Source organism: Dasypus novemcinctus, chromosome 19 (genome assembly GCF_030445035.2).
Source record: "Dasypus novemcinctus isolate mDasNov1 chromosome 19, mDasNov1.1.hap2, whole genome shotgun sequence".
In the NCBI taxonomy this organism is placed as follows: domain Eukaryota; kingdom Metazoa; phylum Chordata; class Mammalia; order Cingulata; family Dasypodidae; genus Dasypus; species Dasypus novemcinctus.
This window is the reverse complement of record NC_080691.1, coordinates 51,349,647-51,372,361: the sequence shown is the minus strand read 5'-3', so window position 1 is coordinate 51,372,361 and position 22,715 is coordinate 51,349,647. Positions and strand designations below refer to the sequence as shown.

The following is a 22,715-nucleotide window of genomic DNA, read 5'->3' as shown; positions in this document are numbered from 1 at the left end:
TTTTATATGTAGTTTGGCAAACATATTCCCAGCTACCTGTGAGGTCAAGTGGCGTGGCCCTTTTTTCCCCTTTTTGCTTTGGTTACTGTTGGTGACTCAACATACCAGTCATTTCCTGCCCGGCAGCTGAAGGGCCCTGGGCCCTGCTGCTGCATCAGGAGGAGCCAAGGTGGTGGGGCAGACTCTGCTGTTTGCTGAAGCCCTGTAAATTTCCGAAGGCGTGAAAACTGAATAGAAGGCTAGATCAGAGCTAGCCTTGTGCTGTTGCAGGACAGACTCCAGGATAGCAGTTGCTCCAGCTGTGGGGGAGGGGGGAAGGGGTACAGGTCAGCGCCACCAGAAGGCAGCTCCCTCCAGTACGCTCCCAGGGACTGATTTCCTTGTGAAGGCGGCGTCCCAGGAACCTGCCATCTCCCTACTTGGTGACCCCGATGCAGTTCCAGGACCTGCAAAATGGGTCGGAGATTTTTCCAGACAGCTGTGCAATCCTGGGGGCAAAACTGCTAAGGAAGCAGAAGCTCCCTGTTTTCACCTTAGAAGGGTGAGGGAGAGCTTTTTTAATCCTAGCAATATCATTTAACTTTAAATTACTTTCTACTTTATCAAAGCAGTGCATGCACATAAGTTTAAAAGTCAAGGAATAATAAAAGACTGCTAAGGAAACAGTGTTTCCCTGCACCCCTGTCCTCCTGGACATGACTGCACCGCTCTCCGTGGCTGCTTCTGCCTGTCCCCAAGAGTCTAGTTCTTGTGCACATGCTTACCTCTTGACCCATCAGCTTGATGAATTACCTTTCGAATTTGTGGCCCTCTCACACCACCATCATCTCTGTTTTTCCTTTCACATCCTTCTAGGATCTTACTTTTAGGGTAAATGGGGAGTGAATGTTTACATTTTCCGCCTCTGCTGATGATGTGCACAGCTGAGCATAGTGATGTGCTGTCAGTGTTGTCTTCTTTTTCCCTAGAAGTTCAATAATTGCCTTTTAAAAAATGTGCTGAGTTTTCTGTGTACTGGGTGCTAGGGTCTCCTGTACCTGCCAGCTACCTCCCAGCTCTGTTAGCCCAGCTCCGTGCTCTCCAGCTGTCCATCGGTTCCAGTTTTCCCCAGATCTGTCCCTCCACAGAGGCCCGAGGCGTGGCGATGACAGCCCTGGTGTGTCTGTCTCTGGTTGCCTGGCTCCAGTCTGGGAAGGGTCGTTATCCTGCCTGATAGCATAACACTTGTTGCCAGTACCCTGTCTCATTCTTTTTGGTTCACTCCCTCATTCCATGGCTTCCTGGGAAAGGGCTCATGGGGCCCAGGGCTATAACTGGGCTGTATCTCAGCTCTCTTCACTGGGACGTGCTTAGGAATGTGCTTTCCTGGTGGAAGTGCTGTCTCAGTCACCACCTGGGCCACCTCTCCTGATCTTCCAGTCTGAAAGAAAAACAAAAACCCTCTTTTCTGTTTTTTTTTTGGGAATTGGGGATGGAACAAATGAGATGCACAGGCTCATTCCCCCATTCTAACCTGGAGGTTCACATCTCATTTGATTTTATTTAAAATATGAATTTGTGGGGAATAGATTTATTTGGGTTGTGACTTAAACCTGGCTTAATCTAAGTTGAGCCCGTCACCCATCACCCAGCTTTGTAGTTTCCTGAATTAGGGTTCTCTTTTCAGAGGGTCAGAAAATCACATTGGATCCTGTATGATTTTATTCTGGCTGATCCTTTTTCATCATCTTCTCTAAATAAATTCCTGATTAAAAAAAAAAAAGACTTATAGATATGTGCTAAGAAACAAATTCAAATTAGAGAGTGATAGATAAGGCTTTTCTGGATTGAAAGTCTGCATCCCCTTGGATGTGACAAGCATCAGTGAAGGAGGAAGTTCCTTTGGGGGGAAGTGGTCCTCTCCTCCTCCCTCAGGCCCTTGTGGGGTGTGTCCCTTATTATATATCTCCCACCCCCAAGTTGCTGGGTCCTCTCCAGGAAGCAGGGGCTGCTGAGTGCCCTGGTGCTGACATCTCTCTCCGTATGTGGCGTGTGGGCCCAGCGGTGGATGCTGGAGGCCACTGGGGTCTTTTGGAGTATGTGGCTGCTGACATTGAGCCCGGGCTGGGCAGTTCCATTCGGATTGGATGAGCTGTGCTGTGCAAAATAAAGCACCCTGGTCTGTGCTGCAAATGCTAGGAGCACAGCTCCCCTCCACGGGGTAAGGGGGAGAGCACTGCCCTGAGCACCCTGAGGATTTCACCCCGCAGCCCAGACCCAGACACTGGGCTGCATAGTCTCGCCCCGATGTCAGTGCTGGGCTTGTGGTGGCGCACGATATCGGGGACAGCTTTTCCTTACCTCCCTGGTAGATGATGGCTGGTAGAAACCCTTTTTCAATATGGCAAGATTTTTTTCCCCTTTATGGGGTCTACTCTCAATGACATGTTGGGGAAAGAATCTTGTCTTGCTACCTTATCTATGTCTTTCTGTTGTCTTCTGGTACTTTGATGATTTGGGTTTTTACATAGATTGGGTGAAAGGTCCCAGGTGCAAGTTACTTGTATCTGCTGCAGGCGAGTGAACAGCTCTGTGTGCAGGTGGGGGTGCTTCTCCCTGGGGTGTGATGGGTCTGGCAGAACATTTTCTGCCCCACAGGAGCTCAGGTGTTGTGGTTCTTAAAATTAAGAGAAAGCCAGAGGGTGCCTTAGGGCAGAGCGTCAGTCTGTCACAAGCAGAGGGGAGGGAGGTATCCTGTCCACCAAGGTCAGGAGGGTGAGTCTGACCCGGTGGGGGTGGGGCCAGAACCTTCCTGTATTAGACACCAGCAGAGGCCGGAGGAGACGGCATTCCTGGGGAGGACACGCTCATTCAGCAGTGAAAGTGCCTGGGTGGTCCGTGTGGAGAGAGGCTGGGGAGGGGTGAGAGGCCTGAGCCAGGAGGCTTTGAGCGTGGAAGGCAGGGTCAGGAAGCTGGGAGGAGGGGGCTGGTGAAAGCTCATCACTCACCGGACCCTGGGAGCCCCGGGGGCGGGGCCTTCCCTGTAGAAGAGCCCTGCCTGGGGGCTGCACGCCTCACTGCTGCCGTCTCCTAGGAAGGGGGCTACACCAGCACCTGAGCCCAGTGGGAGTATTTGGGGATGCTGTCGAAGCTAGGCTGACTGCCTCTGACTGGTACTTGTTTTTTTTTTTTTTTTTAAGATTTTATTTATTTATTTAATTCCCCCCCCTCCCCTGGTTGTCTGTTCTTGGTGTCTATTTGCTGCGTCTTGTTTCTTTGTCCTCTTCTGTTGTCGTCAGCGGCACAGGAAGTGTGGGTGGCGCCATTCCTGGGCAGGCTGCTCTTTCTTTTCACGCTGGGCGGCTCTCCTCACGGGTGCACTCCTTGCGCGTGGGGCTCCCCCACGCGGGGGACACCCTTGCGTGGCACGGCACTCCTTGCGCGCATCAGCGCTGCGCATGGCCAGCTCCACACGGGTCAAGGAGGCCCGGGGTTTGAACCGCGGACCTCCCATATGGTAGACGGACGCCCTAACCACTGGGCCAAAGTCCGCTTCCCTGACTGGTACTTGTTTAACCCATACTCAGTGCTTCCTGGGTACCATGTGCTTTATTGTTGTTATTTTTATTACTTTAATTTTTATTTTATGCCATGTGCTTTAGAGTGTGAACTGAGGGAATCCTCAAGACAGCCTCCCGTTGCGGGAGAGGGCATGGCAGCATCTCACCCATGGTCACACAGCAGGGGGGTGGATGACAGCCCGCCTCAGAGTCTCTGGACCAACAGCTGTCGGCTTTCCCCACAGCCCACTCGGAGCCCACTTGAGTTTGTAACTTGCCGAGGACACAGGTTTTGCACTGTTTCTGCTTATCTCGCGTTGGTGAGATGACAAGACCTGGCCTGAATCTTGGTGGACAGACTGTGTTTCTGGATTTGGCAGGCCCAGGGAGGAGGGGAGGAAGAGCAGGTGGGCGTGGAGCCGTCTTTCCCTGGCTTCAGCCTCGGGCACACCAGTCGGCCCAGGGCCCAGGCTAGGGACTGCCCTACGTCTGCCTGCCTCTTAGCCTCTCACTTCCTCCTGGCCCCACCCTTTCTGATACTCAATAGAGACGAGACCTATCTGCCAAGACCCAGCACTGGGCAGGGGCCAAGCTGGAATTTAAACTCAAGACTGTGTGGTTAGGAGCCCAGGCAGTTCTCTGTCATACTTCCTGCCAGGTCAGCTGTCCTGGGGCCTCCACGCAGCCCATGCCTGCCCTGTTCACACTGGCTACCCACTGCCTAGACATTCTCAACTGTGGCTGAGTTTCTCTCTGTGCCTGCTGTAACAACTTTCAATTCTGCCTATCATGTCCAGTGAAAAATGCCTGATGTTACCCCTCCTGGTGCTAAAAATATCCAATGGTTTTGTCCAACACCAGTGACGGCCTACTGCACATATCAGTGGGTGATGCAGTCTCTGTTCTCAAGGTGTTCATCATACAGCAGGACCAAGAGGCTGGGTAGGAGTCGGGGTGGCCGTTATATGTCTGTGAGGCAGCAAGCTGGGTGCCAGGTGGAAGCACAGTCAGAGGCTGGCAGACAGGGCAGTGTGCCAGGCAGCAGGGTCACCAACCACCAGCGCCCAGGGTGAGCGGCACGACCAGGTGTAAGCTCCTAATGGCCTGCCAGCTCATTGGGAGAGGGTGAGGCTCAAAGCCCTGTGGTAGGCAGGGACGACCAGCTCATTGGCTGTCAGCGCACCAGCAGTCGTGTGCCTTGGGGAGCTGGTGGAAGTGGTGTACCTGGGATTGGGGAACTGACAACAGGCTGTGGGGAGGGATTGCACCATTACTGTGAGAGGTGGGCTGAGGATTGGAACTTTAGGGAATGGAGGTGGAAATGGGGATGTGCAAACGGGTGCAGGGCTGGGGAGTTCTCACAACATGGATGACAGAGCTAAGGTTACAGAAAGGAAGATATTTTCTTGGTGCATTGCCTGCTGGCTGCTCAGCTGGGGGTGGCGGTACACTCCTTGGAGGATCTGGCTAACATTCATCCTTATACTTACCAGTGGGTGAGCTCAGAGACCCGTATGATAATCGGTCTGTGGCCTGCACCTGTGCCTTCCCAAGAGGCCTCTGGCCACCTACTGATTGGGAACACTGATGGCCCAAGGCCAGGCATATCTTTGGTTACCAAGGGGGAGCTTGTGGCACGTGGGGCCCGACGTGGGGCTGCGTGCTCCCAGGCTGCAGTCATTTCTCACATCTGTCTTCTCAGGACCGGCTGGCGGCCCCAGGGAACAGGCTGCCAGGTCCCTCTGGCAGCCCCAGGTTCTTCAGTGGACATCTCTTCACACACCTTTTGGAGCACACCCTTCTATGAGCACATTGCAGATCAGGGAACTGTGACAGGAAAGTCGTTTCAGGCCCACCCCTTAGCCTACACCTGGGCAGGCCCACCCTTCCCTGCACAGACACGTGGGACAGCCTGCATAGGGCAGAGCCTCTGGTGCGTCTCCCTCTCTGTTCTCCTCGCACAGGTAGCTGTCTCAGTTGAGCGAAAGTTCCTGGAAGGGTCTTGTTTTCAGTAGACAGAAACTTCGACTCAGCCACTGGGGAGGTTTTCTGGGGAAGGTGAGCAGTGCTCTACTTAGGAAAATTGGGGTGCAGTGACGCACATCTCTGGTGCTAGGGATCACTTTGTAGCAGGTGCAGTTCCGCCTGGGGTCCATGGTTCTCACCTTCACCCCAGTGGCAGCCTCATGTACCAGGACCTGCCCTACCCCAGGGTGAGCACAGGAGACCCTGCCTGAGCTCGGGGGAGGTCTGCTCTGCTAGGGAGGGTAAGTACCCGAACTTCTGGAAAGCTGCTAACTGCCCCCCCCCAAAGGAAAGTGCAGGCCCTCTCCACATCTGAGGGGAGAATGCAGACTAGAAAGGGAAAGCAAACTGACTGGTTTCTTTTTGCTTCCTCTTCTATTTTATGGCATATGATCTTCAGACTAGAAACAGGACCAAAAAACATTTTTAAAAATAGGGTGACAGAGCTCAAAATGGTGCTCAGGATGTCTTAATTATTCACAGTGTGGGCCCAAGGGGACATGAGCAAGCTGGGCATGTGCTGCCCTCACAGCTGGACACCCAGCCAGAGCGGAGCCTCACCCAGTTCTGTACCTCTGCCGCTGTACTCCAAGCAAAGGGCGGCTGGACGTCCACCCAGTTCGTTGTCTATTGTTTGTCGAGATCCACCTGTTTTTGGTCTCCAGTGTGGCTGATGCTACTCAGTCTACGAATCTCTCATGCTTGGTGCCTGCTCCTGTCCCCATCACCTGTTATGTGGCACTCACCAGGACAGGGGAAGTCATCACCTGGCTGGTCCCTCGGTATCAGGCCACCTGGCCATCAACTCACAAAGCATGATTCTTTGTGTATTACCATCCGACCAGCTTTAGCCGTCACACTAAGCCTCCTTGTTCTGCCTCTGCAAAGGATCCTTTGCTGCAGTCATGATGCTTGGGGTCTGGGGTGTGTCTTGATCCTGTTATTCTAGTGATGCCATCAGCACGGCTGTTTTCAGCTCAGGGTGACTGCCTTCCCCAAACCTGGCCTGGCCTTGGTGACTGCTTTCTCTGGTCTCTGCAAGCAGAACCCGTCTCCTCCACTCCTCCAAGGTGCCCTCCTCTCTGCCTCTCCTGCCGGTGCTCCTGTCTCCACCTGCCACCCATGGCCTCCTGCTCCCCTCCCAGCCAACCTCCATGCTGTCCCATTAGTGAGTGCCCTCCTGCCCCTGCCCTCATTTGGGCCGCCTGCCCAGATGACACTGTAGCCCTTGGCCCTTGGTAGGTCTCCCTCTATTTTGGGGTTTGCTTCATGGTCCCCTTTTCATGCTGCTCTCAGGAAGGGGAAAGAGGAGCAGGTATGGTCCTGAGGAGGGGTGGGTGCAGGGAGGTAGGCTTCTGAAAATGATTTCTGTGCATCCACTTCTTGGAACCTACCAGGTGACATCTGTCTCTAAATGTGAACATCCTGTCCCATACTGGCCTCAGTATGCATTCAGCCAGTTCTGCCCTGCTAGCCTGTGCCTCCTCGTACCACATGTCTGACCCTTTGCTGCTCATTGACTGACTCTTGCACTGTACCTGCATTGTCCCTACTGGGTCTCTCAGTATCCCTGGTCAGATTTCCTTCATGTGTCTTCCTCATCCTGTTGCTTCCTCCTCACCCTAAAAGTCCAGGCTTGGGTGAAGAGGCAAGGATTCCAGGCATACTTGTTGAATGAATTATCTAGCAGTCTGATGGCAAACAGTGCCATTTTACTTCTAGCACAGATGTGTACCCCTCTGGCTGTACGTCTTTGCTCTGTGACTTCTTTAAGAATGACAAACGTGACTCAGCAGCACCATATTCACCTTCCTTCAGGGCTCTGGGAGTCCCTTGTTTGGGTTTGGTGTGGTCAGAACATTCTAAGCAGCTGTGTGCTTTCTCTTACACCAGCTGGACTAAGCCTGTTGACATTCATTTAGATGCTGGATGGCAGAACTGCTACTCTGCTTACTTGCTTATTGGCACAGGAGGAGTCAGCCTACAAGATGTGGGAGAGCCTGGGCCAGGCCTGGGGACCATGAACATTTCTAGCAGATCCTCGTACTTGGGGGGAGAGGGGCTGGAAGGTTACCGTTCAAAGCAGCTTGTCATCACTATGGAACATCAGGGTGATGCAAAACATTTAATAGGATCCCATCTCTTATTGTACATTTGTTTATTGCTAGGCAAGTATGGGTGTTTGTTCGTTTTTTTTTTTTTTTTTAGGAGGTGCTGGGGATTAAACCGAGGAACTCATACATACATGGGAAGCAGGCACTCAACCACTGAGCTACGTCTGTTCCCCAATGAGAACTGGTTTTTGTATTTGTTTGTTTTTTGGAGGTATTGGGGATCAAACCCAGAAACCTCATATATGGGAAGCAGATGCTCAATCACTTGAACTCCATCCACTCCCCTGGCGAGTGTGTTTTTGAGATGTTTTTCAAGTATGTGTGGACTTTCTCCTCTCATTCCCCAGCTAGAAGTTGTCAAAGCCTCTTTGGTCCCAGGTGGAGAGTGTGCGTGTCCCATGTGGGAACTCTGCCTTGGGAGGGACCAAAAGAGAACTTCATATGACCCCTTCCTTCTGCAGTCAAGTCTGGGATCAGGAGTCCCACTGACAGTGGCAGAGCTGTTGGGGTTCCTGGCCATTCAGGGGATAGGAATTAGAGGCATAATTACGTGGCTTTGTGACAATGCTCTGATCTTGCCTTCTCCTGCTAGGGGCCTCCTCTTGGTGCCAGCATGATGGCCTTCCCTCCCTGCTTGCCCACCCTGCAGCTGCTTTTCATCGCTCTGCTGCGTGCTTGCCCTTCATGCCCTCTTCTGGTCTCAGCCGGGCAGGAGTGCCCAGGTACATAGGAATCCCCTTGGTGACGCAGCCTCATTGGCCCAGGGGCAGCTTCCCCCACGGGAGGGGACTCACTGGGGTACAAACGTCCCTTCTCCTTTTGTGTTTCAGTGAGGATGCCATGAGGAAAGCTGGCGTGGCGCACAGTAAATCCAGCAAAGACATGGAGAGCCATGTGTTCCTGAAGGCCAAGACCCGGGTAAGACCTTGGGGTGGGGCCAGGTGGGGGGAATGGGTGGAGCCCACATGGGCGGGCTGGGGGGACCTCTACCTGCCACACATTGTCCTTACATGTTTCTGTGTCAGTGGAAGGCCCAGAGCTGGACGGGTACCCAGGATACAAGCCTGGCCTGAGACTTCACTGCCAGGAACCCCCCATTGCTCAGGCACACAGCTGTTCCTGAAAGTGATGAGTGCTCTGAGGTCTTGTATTTCCTCTGCCTCCACAGAGCAGTCTCCTACCTAACCCCATGCTTCCCTGGTGCACAGGCTGAAAAAGGTTTGTGGCCCTGCTGTTAAGTGACAGGACAACGCTCATTCAGGTGAAGGCCTGGGCAAGGACCCAGGAGTGGAAGTCAGAGGTGGGTGGAGGAAAGCGTCCTGTCCTGCTTCCTACCTTTGTGTGCCCCAGTGCTTGCATTCCTGCACTCGCCTGGGGCCAGGCCTGTTTTACTAGAAAGGTAGCAGAACAGAGGCACAAAGAAGCTGAGTCACTTGTCTAAGGTGACTTAGCTCGTGAGAGGAGCTGGCCTTTGGCATCTTGTTCTGCACCCCACCAGAGCCACCCTCCACCTGGTTCCTCAACCATGCTGTCCTCTGCTGTGCCGACTCCTTCCTGAGTACGGCTGCGGCTCTGAGACGTGCTGTGTGTCAGGAACAAATGCAAGTGGGGTTAATTTAGGTATGTTCTAGGTATTTGGATGAGGTGAGCATTTTTTGAAATGGGAAGGAAGAGTTCATTGGCTGAAGAAAGCAGGTTACAAAACCGAAAACGGTCAGTACAGTCTGGTCTTGGTGAGAGTACATGTATGCATGTTGTGAACACATAGGTGTGCACGGCTGTGCTCCAGGCACATGCCCTGAGGTGGTCCAGTGGACTTTCCACCATGCAGGAGGGTGGGAGTGTGCGTGTCAAAATAGATGTAGGTGATAATTCTCTTTTTAAACATCTTTATTGAGATGCAATTCATACACCGTACAGTTTGCCCAGTTAAATTGTGTTTAGTATATACCCAGAGCTGAGCACCCATTGCCACAATCTAATTTTAGAACATTTTCATTTCCACCAAAAGGCACCCCATCATCAGCCACTGTCCTTTTCCCCCAGCCCAAGGCAAACACTACTCGACTTTCTGTCTCCCTGGATTTGCCTGTTCTGGACCTTTTGGATAAATGTGGTCATGCCTGGCCTTTTTCACTTAGCATGATGTCTGCAGCCCATGTTGTGGCCTGTATTGGAACTTCCCGCCTTTTTGTGGCTGAGTAATATTTCCCTGTATGTGGGAGGGAGCACAATTCATTGATCTTTCCTCACATGACAGTTTTGCTGGTGCTGTGGCCAGCAGAGGTCAGGACAATCCTGGGCCTTTGTTTTCTCTGCCACATGTTTATCTGTGTCACCTGCTTCACCAGGGACTTTTTACACCACATAGAAAGCTTTTTATAGCCAGGTGGGGACAATTTGATGGGGGGAATGGCTGGGATATGCTATATGCTAGGACGGCCCAGCTTGGTTTCTGATGCCTGGCCAGGGGCCAAGGGCCAAGGTCTCAGGGAGCTGAGAGCACTAGCTCTGGAGTGCCTGCTCTGGGATCTGGTGCATTCCATACATTGTCACCATGTTAGGAAAACTTTCAAACAGACAGAAAAGCAGAGAGGCACCACGTACTCTAATCCACAGCCTACTGCAGAGGTCTTGCAGTCCTTCCCTTCCCTCCTCCGTGTCTGTTTCCCTCCTGAGTACTGAAAAGCAGATCCCGAGTTCACCACATCTCAACTCTGCACACTTCACTCTTCAAACGGCAGGCATGCCAGGGACCCCAAGTACTGGCAGCACCCCTCCATGGTGCCCCATTATGGTTCTGCTTGAGGAACCCTCACTGCCTCAACACTTTACTCCTCATGGTTGGTTTATTTGAATCAGAATCCAAACAAGATCCCTCTCTTCCTTCAGGCCACTCACTGCCCGTTGGAGAAGCCAGAGGCTTCCCTGTGACCCCTTCTCATCCCTCTCGCTCCTGCCTCCCCTAATTTCCCACCATCTGGACACTAGAGCGAAAGGCCAGATTAGATTTGGATGAAGTGGGCTTGTTAGCAGGAATGCATCTGAAGGGGTTGGTGCCTTCAATTTGCATTTCTGTACACCTTGCTTTTCTCATGAGGCCACAGTGGGTCGGGGGCTCGGAATGTGGCAGTTCCACTCTTACCTTGTAAAACTCCCTGTCCACTTTTGTTTTTCTATTCTTTTAACGTCATTGAAGTATGTTATACAGAATAGTACACAAATTGTACATGCACAGCTCAGTGAATTTTCACAGCTGACCACCGTCATGTTATAATATCCTCCAGAGCTGGAAACAAACCCCAGTCCATCTCCTTTCCGGTCGTTCCCCCTCTCTAAGGAGTTAGTTAACTTGACTTCTGACATCAGAGAGGGACCTTTATTTCAACAATCGTTCATTAACTCCTCTTTGAGTCTGGCTTCTTTTGCTCAACCTTATATTTGTGAGATTTATCCATGTCATACATATAGTTGTTGTATAGTATTCCATTATGTGACTATACCACAGTTTATCCATTCTGTCGATGGGCATTTGAGGTTACAGTAATTGGGAATTAATATTCTCTGTGATCTATGTAACTTTAAAAAAAAAGGCAATTAAAAAAAAATAAAGCTTCCCTATATTTGCTAAAAAAAAGAAAAGAATGTTCTTGTACATGTCTTTCATTGCCTGTGTGTATGCACTTCTCTGGGATATATATCTGTGAGTGGAATTGCTGGGACATAGGTCCAGTTTTAGTAGCTTTAGCTGACACAGGAGTTTTCCAGAGGGATTCTACCAGTGTGCTTTCACAAGCTGCCTGTGAGAGTTTGGGTTGCTTTCCATGCTCATCTGTACTGGGTATTTTTGTCTTTCTCATTTTAGATGTTAGCCATTCTGGTGAGTGTGTGATGTGTGGCATTATGGGTTTTTTTTGTTTTGTTTTTTTGTTGTTAAATTAATTTTTTATTTTTGCCTTGTGATTTTACCTTGTATTTCCTTGGTCAATAATGAAGTTAATCATATTTTCATCAAGGCATTTCTTTTGAGAAAAAAATCATGGTAATATATATAAACATAAAATTTGTCATTTTAACCATTGAGTGTCCAGTTAAGTGGCATTAATTAACATTCTCAGTGTTGTGCTACCATCACCACCATCCATTACCAAAACTCTACCTCCATGAAGCAACAACTCCCCATTTATACCTCCCCCACTCCCACCCCTGGTAACCACTGTTGGTCTTCTTGGTCTCTTTGAATTTGCCTGGTCTTGATGTTTCATGTAAGTGAAATCATACAATATTTGTCCTTTTGTGTCTGGCTTATTTCACTCAACATTGTATTTTTAAGGTTCATACATGTTGTTGCATACATCAGGAACCTCATCTCTTTTTATGGCTGCATAATATTCCATTGCATGAATAGACCACATTTTGTTTATCTGTCTATCTGCTGATGAACACTTGGGGTTACTTCCACCTTTCGGCTGTGGTGAATAGTGCTGCAGCGAACACTGGTGTACAAATAAATACCTGAGTCTTTCTTTGGGGTATATATATCCCATTCTTTTTTTTTTTTAAAGATTTTATTTTATGTATTTATTCCCCCTCCCACGTTGTTAGAGCTCCCTATCTGCTCTGTGTGTCTGTCTGTTGTGTACTATCTACTATCTGTGTCTGCTTGTCATCTTTTTAGGAGGCACAAGGAACCGAACTCAGGACTTCCCTAAGGGAGGGAGGCACCCAATCTCTTGTGCCACCTCTGCTCCCTGCTTGTTGTGTCTCTCATTGTGTTCCTCGTTTTGTCTCCTCATTGTGTCATCTTGTTGAGCCAGCTTGCTGCACCAGCCTGTCATGTCAGGTCGCTGTCTTGTTTGTCTTTAGGAGGCATGGGGAACTGAACCTGGGACCTCCCCCATTCACTTTTTTTTTTTTTTTTTAGCATTTTATTTTATTTCTCTCCCCCTCCCCCCCATTGTCTGCTCTTTTGTGTCCATTCTCTGTGTGTTTTTTTGCGTCCGCTTGCATTATCTGGTGGCGCTGGGAAACTGCATCTCGTTTTTGTTGTGTCATCTTGCTGCGTCAGCTCTCCGTGTGTACGGCGCCACTCCTGGGTGGGCTGCGCTTTTTTCACATGGTGCAGCTCTTCTTGTGGGGCATACTCCTTGCGTATGGGCACCCCTGCAAGGCATGGCACTCCTTGTGTGCAACAGCACTGCTTGTGGGCCAGCTTACCACATGGGTCAGGAGGCCCTGGGGATCGAACCCTGGACCTTCCATGTGGTAGACAGACGCTCTGTCAGTTGAGCCAAGTGCTCTGTCAGTTGAGCCAAGTCCGCTTCCTGCCCCCCCCCCCAATTTACTTTTCATCCAATGGTTCTGTCATTTAATCAGGGATTGTAAAATGGTAATTTTCCCTAATTCTGTCCTTTCTCACACCTTTATTGTATGGAATTTTTCTCTAAAGAAGGATTTTCCCCATCAACTAGGGGTTCTTGATGGATCGAAACTCAGCTTGCCCCATGACTGTCAGGGAAATGAAGGCCATTGTGCTGTGGCTCCTTGTTACAGGATGTGTTGCTGCCTGTGGGGTTTGGGAGTGGGCGTGGGGATGGGTTCCTCTTTCTGTGAGTGACATCTTAAGCTCAGGGCTGTGGCTCTGGTGTGTGTCAGTCCGTTGCATTCATTCTGAGGCTTAAATGGCCTCATCCCTGCCCCACAGGAGAACCCAAGTGTTCTTGTCACTCTTGGGGTGCCCTATGTCGACCCCATTAATCTTTTTATTTTAAAGATTTATTTATCTCCGCTCCCCCCCATTGTCTGCTGTCTGTGTCCACTCGCTGTGTGTTCTTCTGTGTCGACTTGCATTCTCCCATTAATCTTTTTTTTTTTTAAGATTTATTTTTTGTTTATTTCTCTCCCCTTCCCCGCCAACCCCCATTCCCAGTTGTCTGCTCTCTGTTTCCAATCGCTGTGTGTTCTTCTGTGTCCGCTTTTGTTAGCGGCGCCCGGAATCTGTGTCTCATTTTGTTGCGTCGTCTTGCTGTGTCAGCTCTTGGTGTGTGCGGCACCACTGCTGGGCAGGCTGCACTTTTTTCATGCTGGGTGGCTCTCCTTACGGGGCGCACTCCTTGTGTGTGGGGCTCCCCTACGCGGGGGACACCCCTGCGTGGCATGGCGCTCCTTGTGTGCATCAGCGCTGCACGTGGGCCAGCTCCATACGGGTCAGGAGGCCCGGGGTTTGAACCTTGGACCTCCCATGTGGTAGGTGGACACCCTATCCATTGGGCCAGATCCACTTTCCCCATTAATCTTTTATAGCTTGCTTGCCTTTAGGCTCAGAATCAGCTGTTCCCCTGAGTCCTGCTTCCTTTTTTCAGCGTGAAATGGTATTTAGGGGATGCAGGGTAGACACTGGGTTGCTCATTGTATTTGGGCTTTTTAGTGAACAGCTAAGAAGAAATAAGTGTTTTTGAAATAACAGTACTCTCCCTAAAAAAAAACCAAACATAATTTCACATTATTTCCAATTTTAATTTAACCTTACAGAGTTTTTATTTTTTTCATTTTAAACATGTATCTTTCTGTTACTATGACTATCTTGATTTCTGATATCGTTAGCAAAATTACGCTTTACTCTAAAATAGTTTCTGCATAAAAGTCAACTATTGCCACTAATAATACAATGTGGAATTAAAATTGAAGGTTTCTTTGCAGCTCTCTTTGTCCTTAAAATATATCCATTCCACTAAACTTAGGCAGTCAAAAAAAAAAAGCCACTCCAAAGAATTTTCACCCTGTATAATTCCACTAACAACTTGATAGCCAAGTCATTCATTTCCATTTTGATTTTGGGGGAATTATCCTTTCTTCTTTTTTTTTTAAACTCTTTTTAAGATTTATTTATTTATTTCTCTCCCCTCCCCCCCATCCCCCCAGTTGTCTGCTCTCTGTGCCCATTCACTGTGTGTTCTTCTGTGACGCTTCTATCCTTATCAGCAGCACCGGGAATCTGTGTTTCTTTTTGTTGTGTCATCTTGTTTTGTCAGCTCTCTGTGTGTGCAGCGCCATACTTGGGCAGGCTGCACTTTCTTTTGTGCTGGGTGGCTCTCCTTATGGGGCGTACTCCTTGCACGTGGGGCTCCCCTATGCGGGGGACACCCCTGCATAGCAGGACGCTCCTTGCGCACATCAGCACTTTGCATGGGCCAGCTCCACACGGGTCAAGGGAGCCTGGAGTTTGAACCGTGGGCCTCCCATGTGGTAGGTGGATGCCCTATCCGTTGGGCGAAGTCTGCTTCCCTATCCTTTCTTCTTTTGATTTGGTTCTTTCCCCTGGGCAAAAGAGTTACATGTTCTCAAAAAATCAAGAGCAAGGTGGATCCCAAAAAGTCTCCTATCTAGCCCATTCCCAGTATTCCCTGGAGATAACTGTAAGCTCCAGTTTGGTTTATCCTTTCAGCGTTTCTTTTTTGCAGATACATGTTTAGGTTCCCCTTGTGTACAGAAGGCGTAGGGTGTGTGGATGGGTGTGGCCCTGCCTCCCCCTTTGCCTTCTTCCTGGTCCCAGTGCTCCCTCCCCATCTCCTGGGGAGAGGCCTTCACTACCTCTGCTGCGCTGGGCCCAGGTCCAGCAAGGTTTTCAACTCCCTGAAGCCTTTCTTTTTCCTTTAATGTTTCTGTTGTCTCTTCTGTACAATGGGCATCCTGATGGGACCCATCTCATGGATTGTAGGGAAAATTAAATGAATACCTATGTGCTTACAACTGTGCCTGGCACCTCACAAAGTGTTTGAGTGTCAGCTGTCAGGGTCATGGTCTGGTGACATTTATCCTTGTGTGGACACAGGTTGCTTTTTTGTTTTGTTTCGTTTTTAATTAATTTATTCTTTCCCCTCCTCCCCCTGTTGTCTGTTCTCTGTGTCCATTTGCTGTGTGTTCTTCTGTGTCTGCTTGTCTTCTCTTTAGGTGGCACTGGAACCAAGCCTGGGACCTTCCAGAGTGGGAGAGAGGTGCTCAATCTCTTATACCACCTCAGCTTCCTGATCTGCTGCATCTCTTACTGTCTCTCCTCTGTGTCTCTTTTTGTTGTGTCATCTTGGCTGTGTGGGGCCAACTTGCCTTCACCAGGAGGCCCCGGGAATCAAACCCTGGACCTCTTATTTGGTAGATGGGGGTCTAGTTGCTTGAGCCACATCCATTTCCTTGGACACAGATTTTTGATGGCGAACAGGGGAGATGGTACAGGTTCTGCGCCAGTGAGCCCTTTTTTTTTGAGTAGAGAATTAGGGTACTTTGGACAGAAGGAAGATACCATAACTAGTCCTTCTGGATGGGGGCTCAGAAGGCTCACAGTTGGGAAAGTCAGTTTGGATACCAGTGTCCCAAAAAGGGACATTAAGGAGCAGCAGCTCCACAACTGGTAAAGTAAAAGGGTACAGCCCAGGGGAGCAGAGGTACAAGGTGCAGTTTGAGGTTCCAGGGTTTTCTCATGCTGCAAAGAAACTCGGGGCACTCTTGCAGCTGCCCTGCAGCAGTCCATCCCCAGGTGTTCCTGGATGTCCTAGCCTTTGGAAAGATTCAGGAAATGTGACTGACTGTGTCCCAAGCCCGTTTAAGGTGTCAGGTTGCTGCAGTCTCACCAGCTACTTCGCATGTCCCCAGAGCCTCCACAGGCCAGTGGGTTAGTGTCAGCTGAGGGCAGACTGCCGGCCGGCGTAGGCTGTGAGCAAAGAGGGAGGCCATCACAGGCCAGGGTGCCAGGGAGCAAGAGGGAGTGAGTGGCCGGCTGGTGGCAGGGCACACTCACCTGGCCCTGTACCCAAGGTGGCTGGAGGCAGTTTCTGAGCCTCATTTACTGTGCCCTGGGTCTAAGTCCAAGGATTTAACCTACATTTAAACCTGCTTCCTCTTAATCTATTTAATGGAAATGGAGAGCCCTCTTTCAACAAATTACTTTCAAATACTGCAGACCTAAAGACTGGTCCCGAGACTTGACAAGATGTAAGGTACTGGCTTGACTGTCCTGAAGGTCCTCTCCTTTGTGCTTAGTCCTTGGCCCCACGCACCACACACTGTCAGGAGCCCAACTAAAGCCGGGGCCTCTTCAGCTCCAGCACATTGTCCTTCCTACAGGAAATTGATGGGGGTGGGGCAGGGAAGTCGGAAGTCAGAATGTTGACAAAAGCTCTATGCCTGCCCTCCCTGCCTCTGTTGTCACCCGTTTCTCTCCCTTGGCCCTCATCTCTCACTAATCCTCTGCTAATTCCCCCAGAGGAAAGAAAGTAGTGGGGTGGAGCTTGGAGAGAGAGAAGGGGTAATAAAGGTTTATAACCTTATCTTTTTAATTCATCTAAACCCACTTTCATTTTACTCCCCCTCCACATAAGTCTTCCTGCAGCTCTGGTTCCTGTTTGCCCTGGGCTCACAGGGTATGTGACCCAGACAGTGCCACCGTGGTGTTGCCGCAGGACCCTCGCTGCATAGATGCTGCCTGTCCATCTGTTCTCTGGAGAGAGTAGTGACTTAGAAGGAAAGTCGTGCAGGGAGGGCAGAGAGCTAGGGCTTTGTCCATTTGGGGCAGTCTGGGGGCAAAGAGGAAGTCTGTGGAGTTCCAGGCACCTAGCAGCCTGGACCAGGAGGCTGTCAGCAAGTGGGCTTCCCCTGCACCCTGGGGTAGAGCTGCCCAGGAGATTGAGATGAGCACAGATCCCACAAAGCCACAGTCCAGATTTGCACACAAATGAAATGCCAGCTGTGAAAGGGCAACAGGCTGAGCATGAAAAATGAAAGCACTTGGATACAAATGGTGCCAAGACAAGCACAGTCATCCTCATCTACAGCCAATGAGCCCATGACCTTAGGCCAGCCCCTTGTCCTCTCAGGGTCAGGCTGGCCCCTCTGGAAAGGGATACAGCTTTGATGGCCTCAGAACAGAAGGACCAGTGGTTTCTTGCTCCCTTTTATTGCTGGGCCTCGCTGAATGTTCCCTGCTCTTCTCTGAAAGATGGAGTCCAGGAAGGGTTATGCCTGGGCAGAGTATCACCATCGGTATAAGTTGGCCCCAAGGCCAGCAGCCTTGCGGGAGGAACCGTGTGCAGGGGTGGGAGAGGGAGTCACATGGCCTCGCTGCTTCATCTGGGATTGAAATGCTTCTTGTTCTCGTTTTAGGATGAATACCTTTCTCTTGTGGCCAGGCTCATTATCCATTTTCGAGACATCCGTAAGTAAACATTTTCACTTCTGGGTTGGTGTGATCAGTGCCACAGTGAGAGGCTGTCTTGGTCGCTGCTGCAGAGGAGGCACTTGGCTGCAGCACTGAGTCGAACGTCTGTAAACATGCCTGCTTTCTGGGAAGTTGTCCATTGCAATACATTTGATCCCTTATTTCCCATCCTCCCTGCGCCTCAGCCTCAAAAGTGCTGATTTGAGCTTAATGGAAACTCCCTCAAAGTGGTCTAAACTGGGCTGCTTTTTTGGTCTTGTCCATTTCATCTCCATTTTTTAATGGAACTGGTGTCCAGGGGTCTGGACATCTCAAGGATCTTGATGTGTTACAGGTCAGCATATCGCCCACATGTAGACACTGAGCGTGCCTGAGCAGCTACATTCCCTCGTCCCCAGAAGAAGCCTGGGGTGGCAGGCGCCCCGTGGTCTCAGCCTCCAGCACCTCCCACCACCCCACAGCTAGGCAACCCCAGAGAGTAGGGCTCTGGTGCCTGGAGCAGGCGCTCTGACAAGTCCTTCTGCTGCTCCCACAAGGCTTAGCTACAGTCAGAACATTGGTTGCAGAAGCCATGACAGAGTTATTTCCAGTAACCTCTGGTCAAGGGAACCATGGGTGATTTCCAAGTCCCCATGTGCCAGTCAGTTTTGTTTCTTTCCACAATAACATTTTATCAGGATGACCAGCAAGGTAAACTTTGATTGATGTTACTTTTGTTGCAGAGTGTGGGAAGGTCCTGTGAAGTGTAGATAAACAGAAGGAGCTGCGAGCCTAGAGAATGAGCACCTTGGATGCTTGGGCCCAGCTTATTCCTGGCAGGACTCTTGGCCACGCTGCTTGTGTGTTCACAAGGCGGCCCTGGCTCCATGGTGCACACAGCCCTGCCTTGCAAGCTTAGGGCACGGAACAAAGTAGAAGGCTGAGGGTCAGCTGGCTGTTGGTGTGGCAGCTGATGCTGCAGCAGCACTTGTGCCCTGGTTCTGGGTCCAGCCAGGCCTGACTTTGAGCCAGCCTTGGGCAAGTCCTTTCTGAGCCTCAGTGTCTTCCTCTAGGAAATGGAGGTACCGTCTCACAGAGTGGTGCTCAGCATCATTCTGGCCCGTCATAGATTTCTACTCGCCTGAGCCAGAATGTGGCGGGGAAGGAGGGAAGGAAAGCCAGAGTAGGCCCAGAAGGCTTTGCCTGTCCCCCCGCCTACCTCAGCCTTGGAGGTACTTCTCCCAAGCCCCAGGCTGACCCTGGAGCAGTTTTGCACCCTCTCTTTCCTTGGCCTCCCTTGTGACTTCCATGCTGCGAGGAGCAGGTGCTCTTCGGCGTCCCACCCTCACCCCCAGTTGCTGGGAGCACCAGGAGCTCCTTGCGGGTCCAGTCTTTGTAGCCGACAGGTGTGTTTCGCCTGGCTTCTAGGCAGGCTTAGCTCTGTTTTTGCAAATGACCCAAAGGCAAAAATGCCTACAACAGTGACTCATCCATAGGAATGAACACATGATTACATAAAACTTTGCTGACTGTTTTTATTCTTATTTTTATATAGATAACAAGAAATCTCAAGCTTCCGTCAGTGGTAAGAGTTTTTCCTTTTTGAATTAAAGTTTTTCCAAATATAAGATTCTGGGCAGCAGGAATAAGGTAGTGGGTACTCTGTGTGCCTGGGCTACCCCTGTTAAGGGAAGAGGAAGTGTGCTGGCGGGAGCGCCCTGGCTGGCTGTGACCGCGCTGGTGAGCAGCAGGCCCGGCCTCCTCCGTCCTCCTTCCCGACAGAGTTTGGATCAGACGATGCCGTCCATTCTGCTTCATGAAAATGCTGTTTTGCTCAGCAGAACAAGTACAAATACTCACAAACTTAAGACAGCTAGAACTTTGAGCTTTCTGGGAGAGAACCGATCATACTACAGTGTGAAAATCTACAGTAGTAGTAGTTTAAGTTATAAAGTTTCTTTATAAGTTATGTTTTTTTTTTTAAATTTTTAAATTTCAAGGTTTTATCAAAGGGACTCCAGTTAATACAGCCTTGGCTTCTGCTGACTAAGATGCAAATAAGAGGGTTTAGCGTATCTAAAGTGGCAGCTTCAGCTTCAGCATCACCCTGTTGGGAGGGGCCAACCTGGCCTCGTGGGCAGGAAGCTCTGTCTGTTTTTCTGTGGGCAGAGGTGCCAGCCACACAGGGCGTTAGTCCATGCCTGAGCACGGGCCAGCTGCACCTGCCCATATGGTCCTTTCCCAGCAGGGGTGTCTGCTGTGGTACAGTGATTCTTGGCCAGCCTGGGCCAGGGGATCGAGCACCAGGAGATGGCCTGGACTCCCTCGCCTTGTAGCGCAGAGTCCTCGGGGTCCTTGGTTCCAGGACAGGGTGATTCTTCTGGGCTGCGGCTGTCTACAGGTAGCCATTTGCCATGAGTCCCTCCTCGGTTTTGGCGAGAGCATCAGGTTCTTCACTGACCTCAGTCACCGCCTTGTTTGCTGGGGGGCCACACTGACCTGGCAGGGTGGGTGGGGACCACCTTGCCCCTCTGTGCCATGCAGAGCCTGTCCAGGCTGTGGACTCATGCAAGGGGCTCCATCACTCCCGTGCTAGTTCTTGAGGAGTGGCCCTGAAAACAGGAGTCTTTCCTATGATTGCTGTGGGCTGTGAGTCCTACATGGACTGAGCAGCCGAGGTGGGATTTCTGGCCTCACCCGCCCAGCACTGTAATGGATTAGATTCATTTCTCCTGGTTTCTCTGGCGATAGTCCTGTTTGTTGTATAAGGCCCAGTGAACTTGCTGGAGTCCACTATATGCCATTTGCTCCCTCAGCAGGAGGAGTGTCCAGCTAGGAGGACTAGGTGCTGCCCTCTGCCTGCTAGGCCCCAGCCTTCTCCAGTGGGGCTGCAAGAAGGGGAGGGGTCACTTGCCCTCGACATTAGGAACCTGGCACAGGGCTGGGCTAGGGATGTGGCATGGTCTCTGCCCTTGGAAGGCTCATAGTCCAGGTCCAGGGACAGACACATCTTGAATCTTGGCCCAGGGCAGGGGTGAACAAGGCTCCCAGGACCCTGTGGGCTTCTCACTGTGAAGGGCTGTGAGGGGTGGAGCCTGCAGGTGGGAGAGGCCTCACAGCCACGGAAGCCTCACCCAGCTCAGCGGGTGCCTTTCTGAGGCTCTGTGCCCTTGTGTCTCTGCAGATCCAATGAATGCTCTCCAGACCCTAACCGGCGGGCCCCCCACAGGAGCTGCTGGCATTGGCATGGCTTCTCGGGGCCCGGGACAGTCTCTGGGCGGGATGGGTGGCCTTGGTGCCATGGGCCAACCCATGCCCCTCTCTGGGCAGCCACCCCCTGGAACCTCTGGCATGGCCCCTCATGGCATGGCAGTTGTGTCCACAGCAACTCCACAGAGTAAGTACCACACACCCAAGAGGACTTGCCACTTGTTGCAGGGGACAGGGCATGTCATACCTTTTCTTAAAGAGGGTATTGAGGAAGGCACAAATAGGTTCCAAATAGCTTTCTGTATTTGTCATATGTGGAGAGAAAAAGCTCCAGGCCTTCTTTGAGGTACCAGAAGGGTTTAGTGATACTCCCCTTCCTCCAGGGCAGAGAGGCAGAAACATGGGAGGTCGGGGTGGCCTGGGACCCTGTTACTAAGCAGAAGGTTATGGTTCAGGGTGTTCCAGCCATGAAGCAGGGCTGTGGCCAGAGCCCCCAACCCCCTTGTTCCACACCTTGGGAGCTGTCCCTCCCAGTGCTGCTGTTGTCCCGTTGTCAGTCCTGCATTGTGGCTTGCAGCCAGGTCTCTGTCAGGCTTCCCCTTCCACAAAGGAGGCACTTTGTCCTCATCCCATTTCTCTGCGAGAGCCGGCCTTTATCCCTTCACTCACTGCAGGAGCTGGAGCAGCTGCAGGGCAGGGACTCTCGTGGGTCATAGGTTTTTGAGGCAGTTAAAGACCCTTTGCCCTCTTCTCCCCAGGGCCTGTTTCCATGTACTTTGGGGCTCATAAACATTTATCAAGTACTTTGTGCCGTGCACTCTGCAAAAGTGCTTCAGTGATTTTTTTTTTTCCTTTTTATAACTTTTCATTTTTGAAATAGTTTGACTCACAGGAAGTTGCAGAATAGCAGAGAGTTCCCATGCACCCTTCACCCAGCTTCTCCCAGTGATAATATTTTACTTAGTACCTTGTCAAAACCAAGGCGTTGATGTTGAAGCAATACTAATAACTCAGGTCCCTTATTCAGACTTATTGGTTTTTACGTGCATTTTTATGTGCACATGTATGCATGTGTGTACCTGCATGTAGTTACATGCAGTTATAGCACATGTAGAATGAGTCAGCCTATGGTTACCCCTTAGTAATCACACCCTCCCCCAACCCTAAACCTTGGCACCCGTGTATCTGTTTTCTACCTCTATAATTGGTTTCTTTTCAAATGTTACATAAATGGAATCATTCAATATGTGATTTTTTGAGATTGGCTTTTGTCATTTTCCTAGCGCCCTTGGGATGCAGCCAAGTTGTACTGGTAGTTCTTTCCTCTTTGTTGTAAACTGGTATTAGTGGGATTCACGGTATGGATGGACCACAGTTTGTTGATCCACTCACCCTTGAAGGACACTGGGGTTGCTTCCAGGTTTGGGCTAGTACAAGTAACGCTCCTGTGAACACTTGTGTACTGGTTTTTGTGTTCGGTGTATCTTTGTAGTGTATACCTTATAGTAACCCCATCAAGAGGGCAGTGTCGCCACCTCTGCCTCGTCAGGGAGGCGGCCAAGGCCTGCAAGGCCAGGCCTGTTGGAGCTGGGATTGTAACTGGGTTGCCGGACTCGAGTACCCTTACATCCCCCTCACATC

At 50.7% G+C, this 22,715-nt stretch overlaps 1 protein-coding gene across 4 annotated transcripts in view; it reads left to right on the top strand.

Moving 5' to 3' along the window:
• Nucleotides 1–22,715, top strand: part of MED15 (mediator complex subunit 15) — a 65,056-nt gene that overhangs the window by 14,278 nt on the left and 28,063 nt on the right. For 2 of the 4 annotated variants that reach the window (XM_004480974.5, XM_023585354.3), the window contains exons 2-5: nt 8,509–8,596; nt 17,831–17,882; nt 19,420–19,449; nt 21,049–21,261. In XM_004480974.5, coding sequence (XP_004481031.2) covers nt 8,509–8,596; nt 17,831–17,882; nt 19,420–19,449; nt 21,049–21,261 — 383 coding nt within the window. The remainder of the gene's footprint in view (nt 1–8,508; nt 8,597–17,830; nt 17,883–19,419; nt 19,450–21,048; nt 21,262–22,715) is intronic. The other 2 variants (XM_058281788.2, XM_058281787.2) reach the window with 1 other exon arrangement.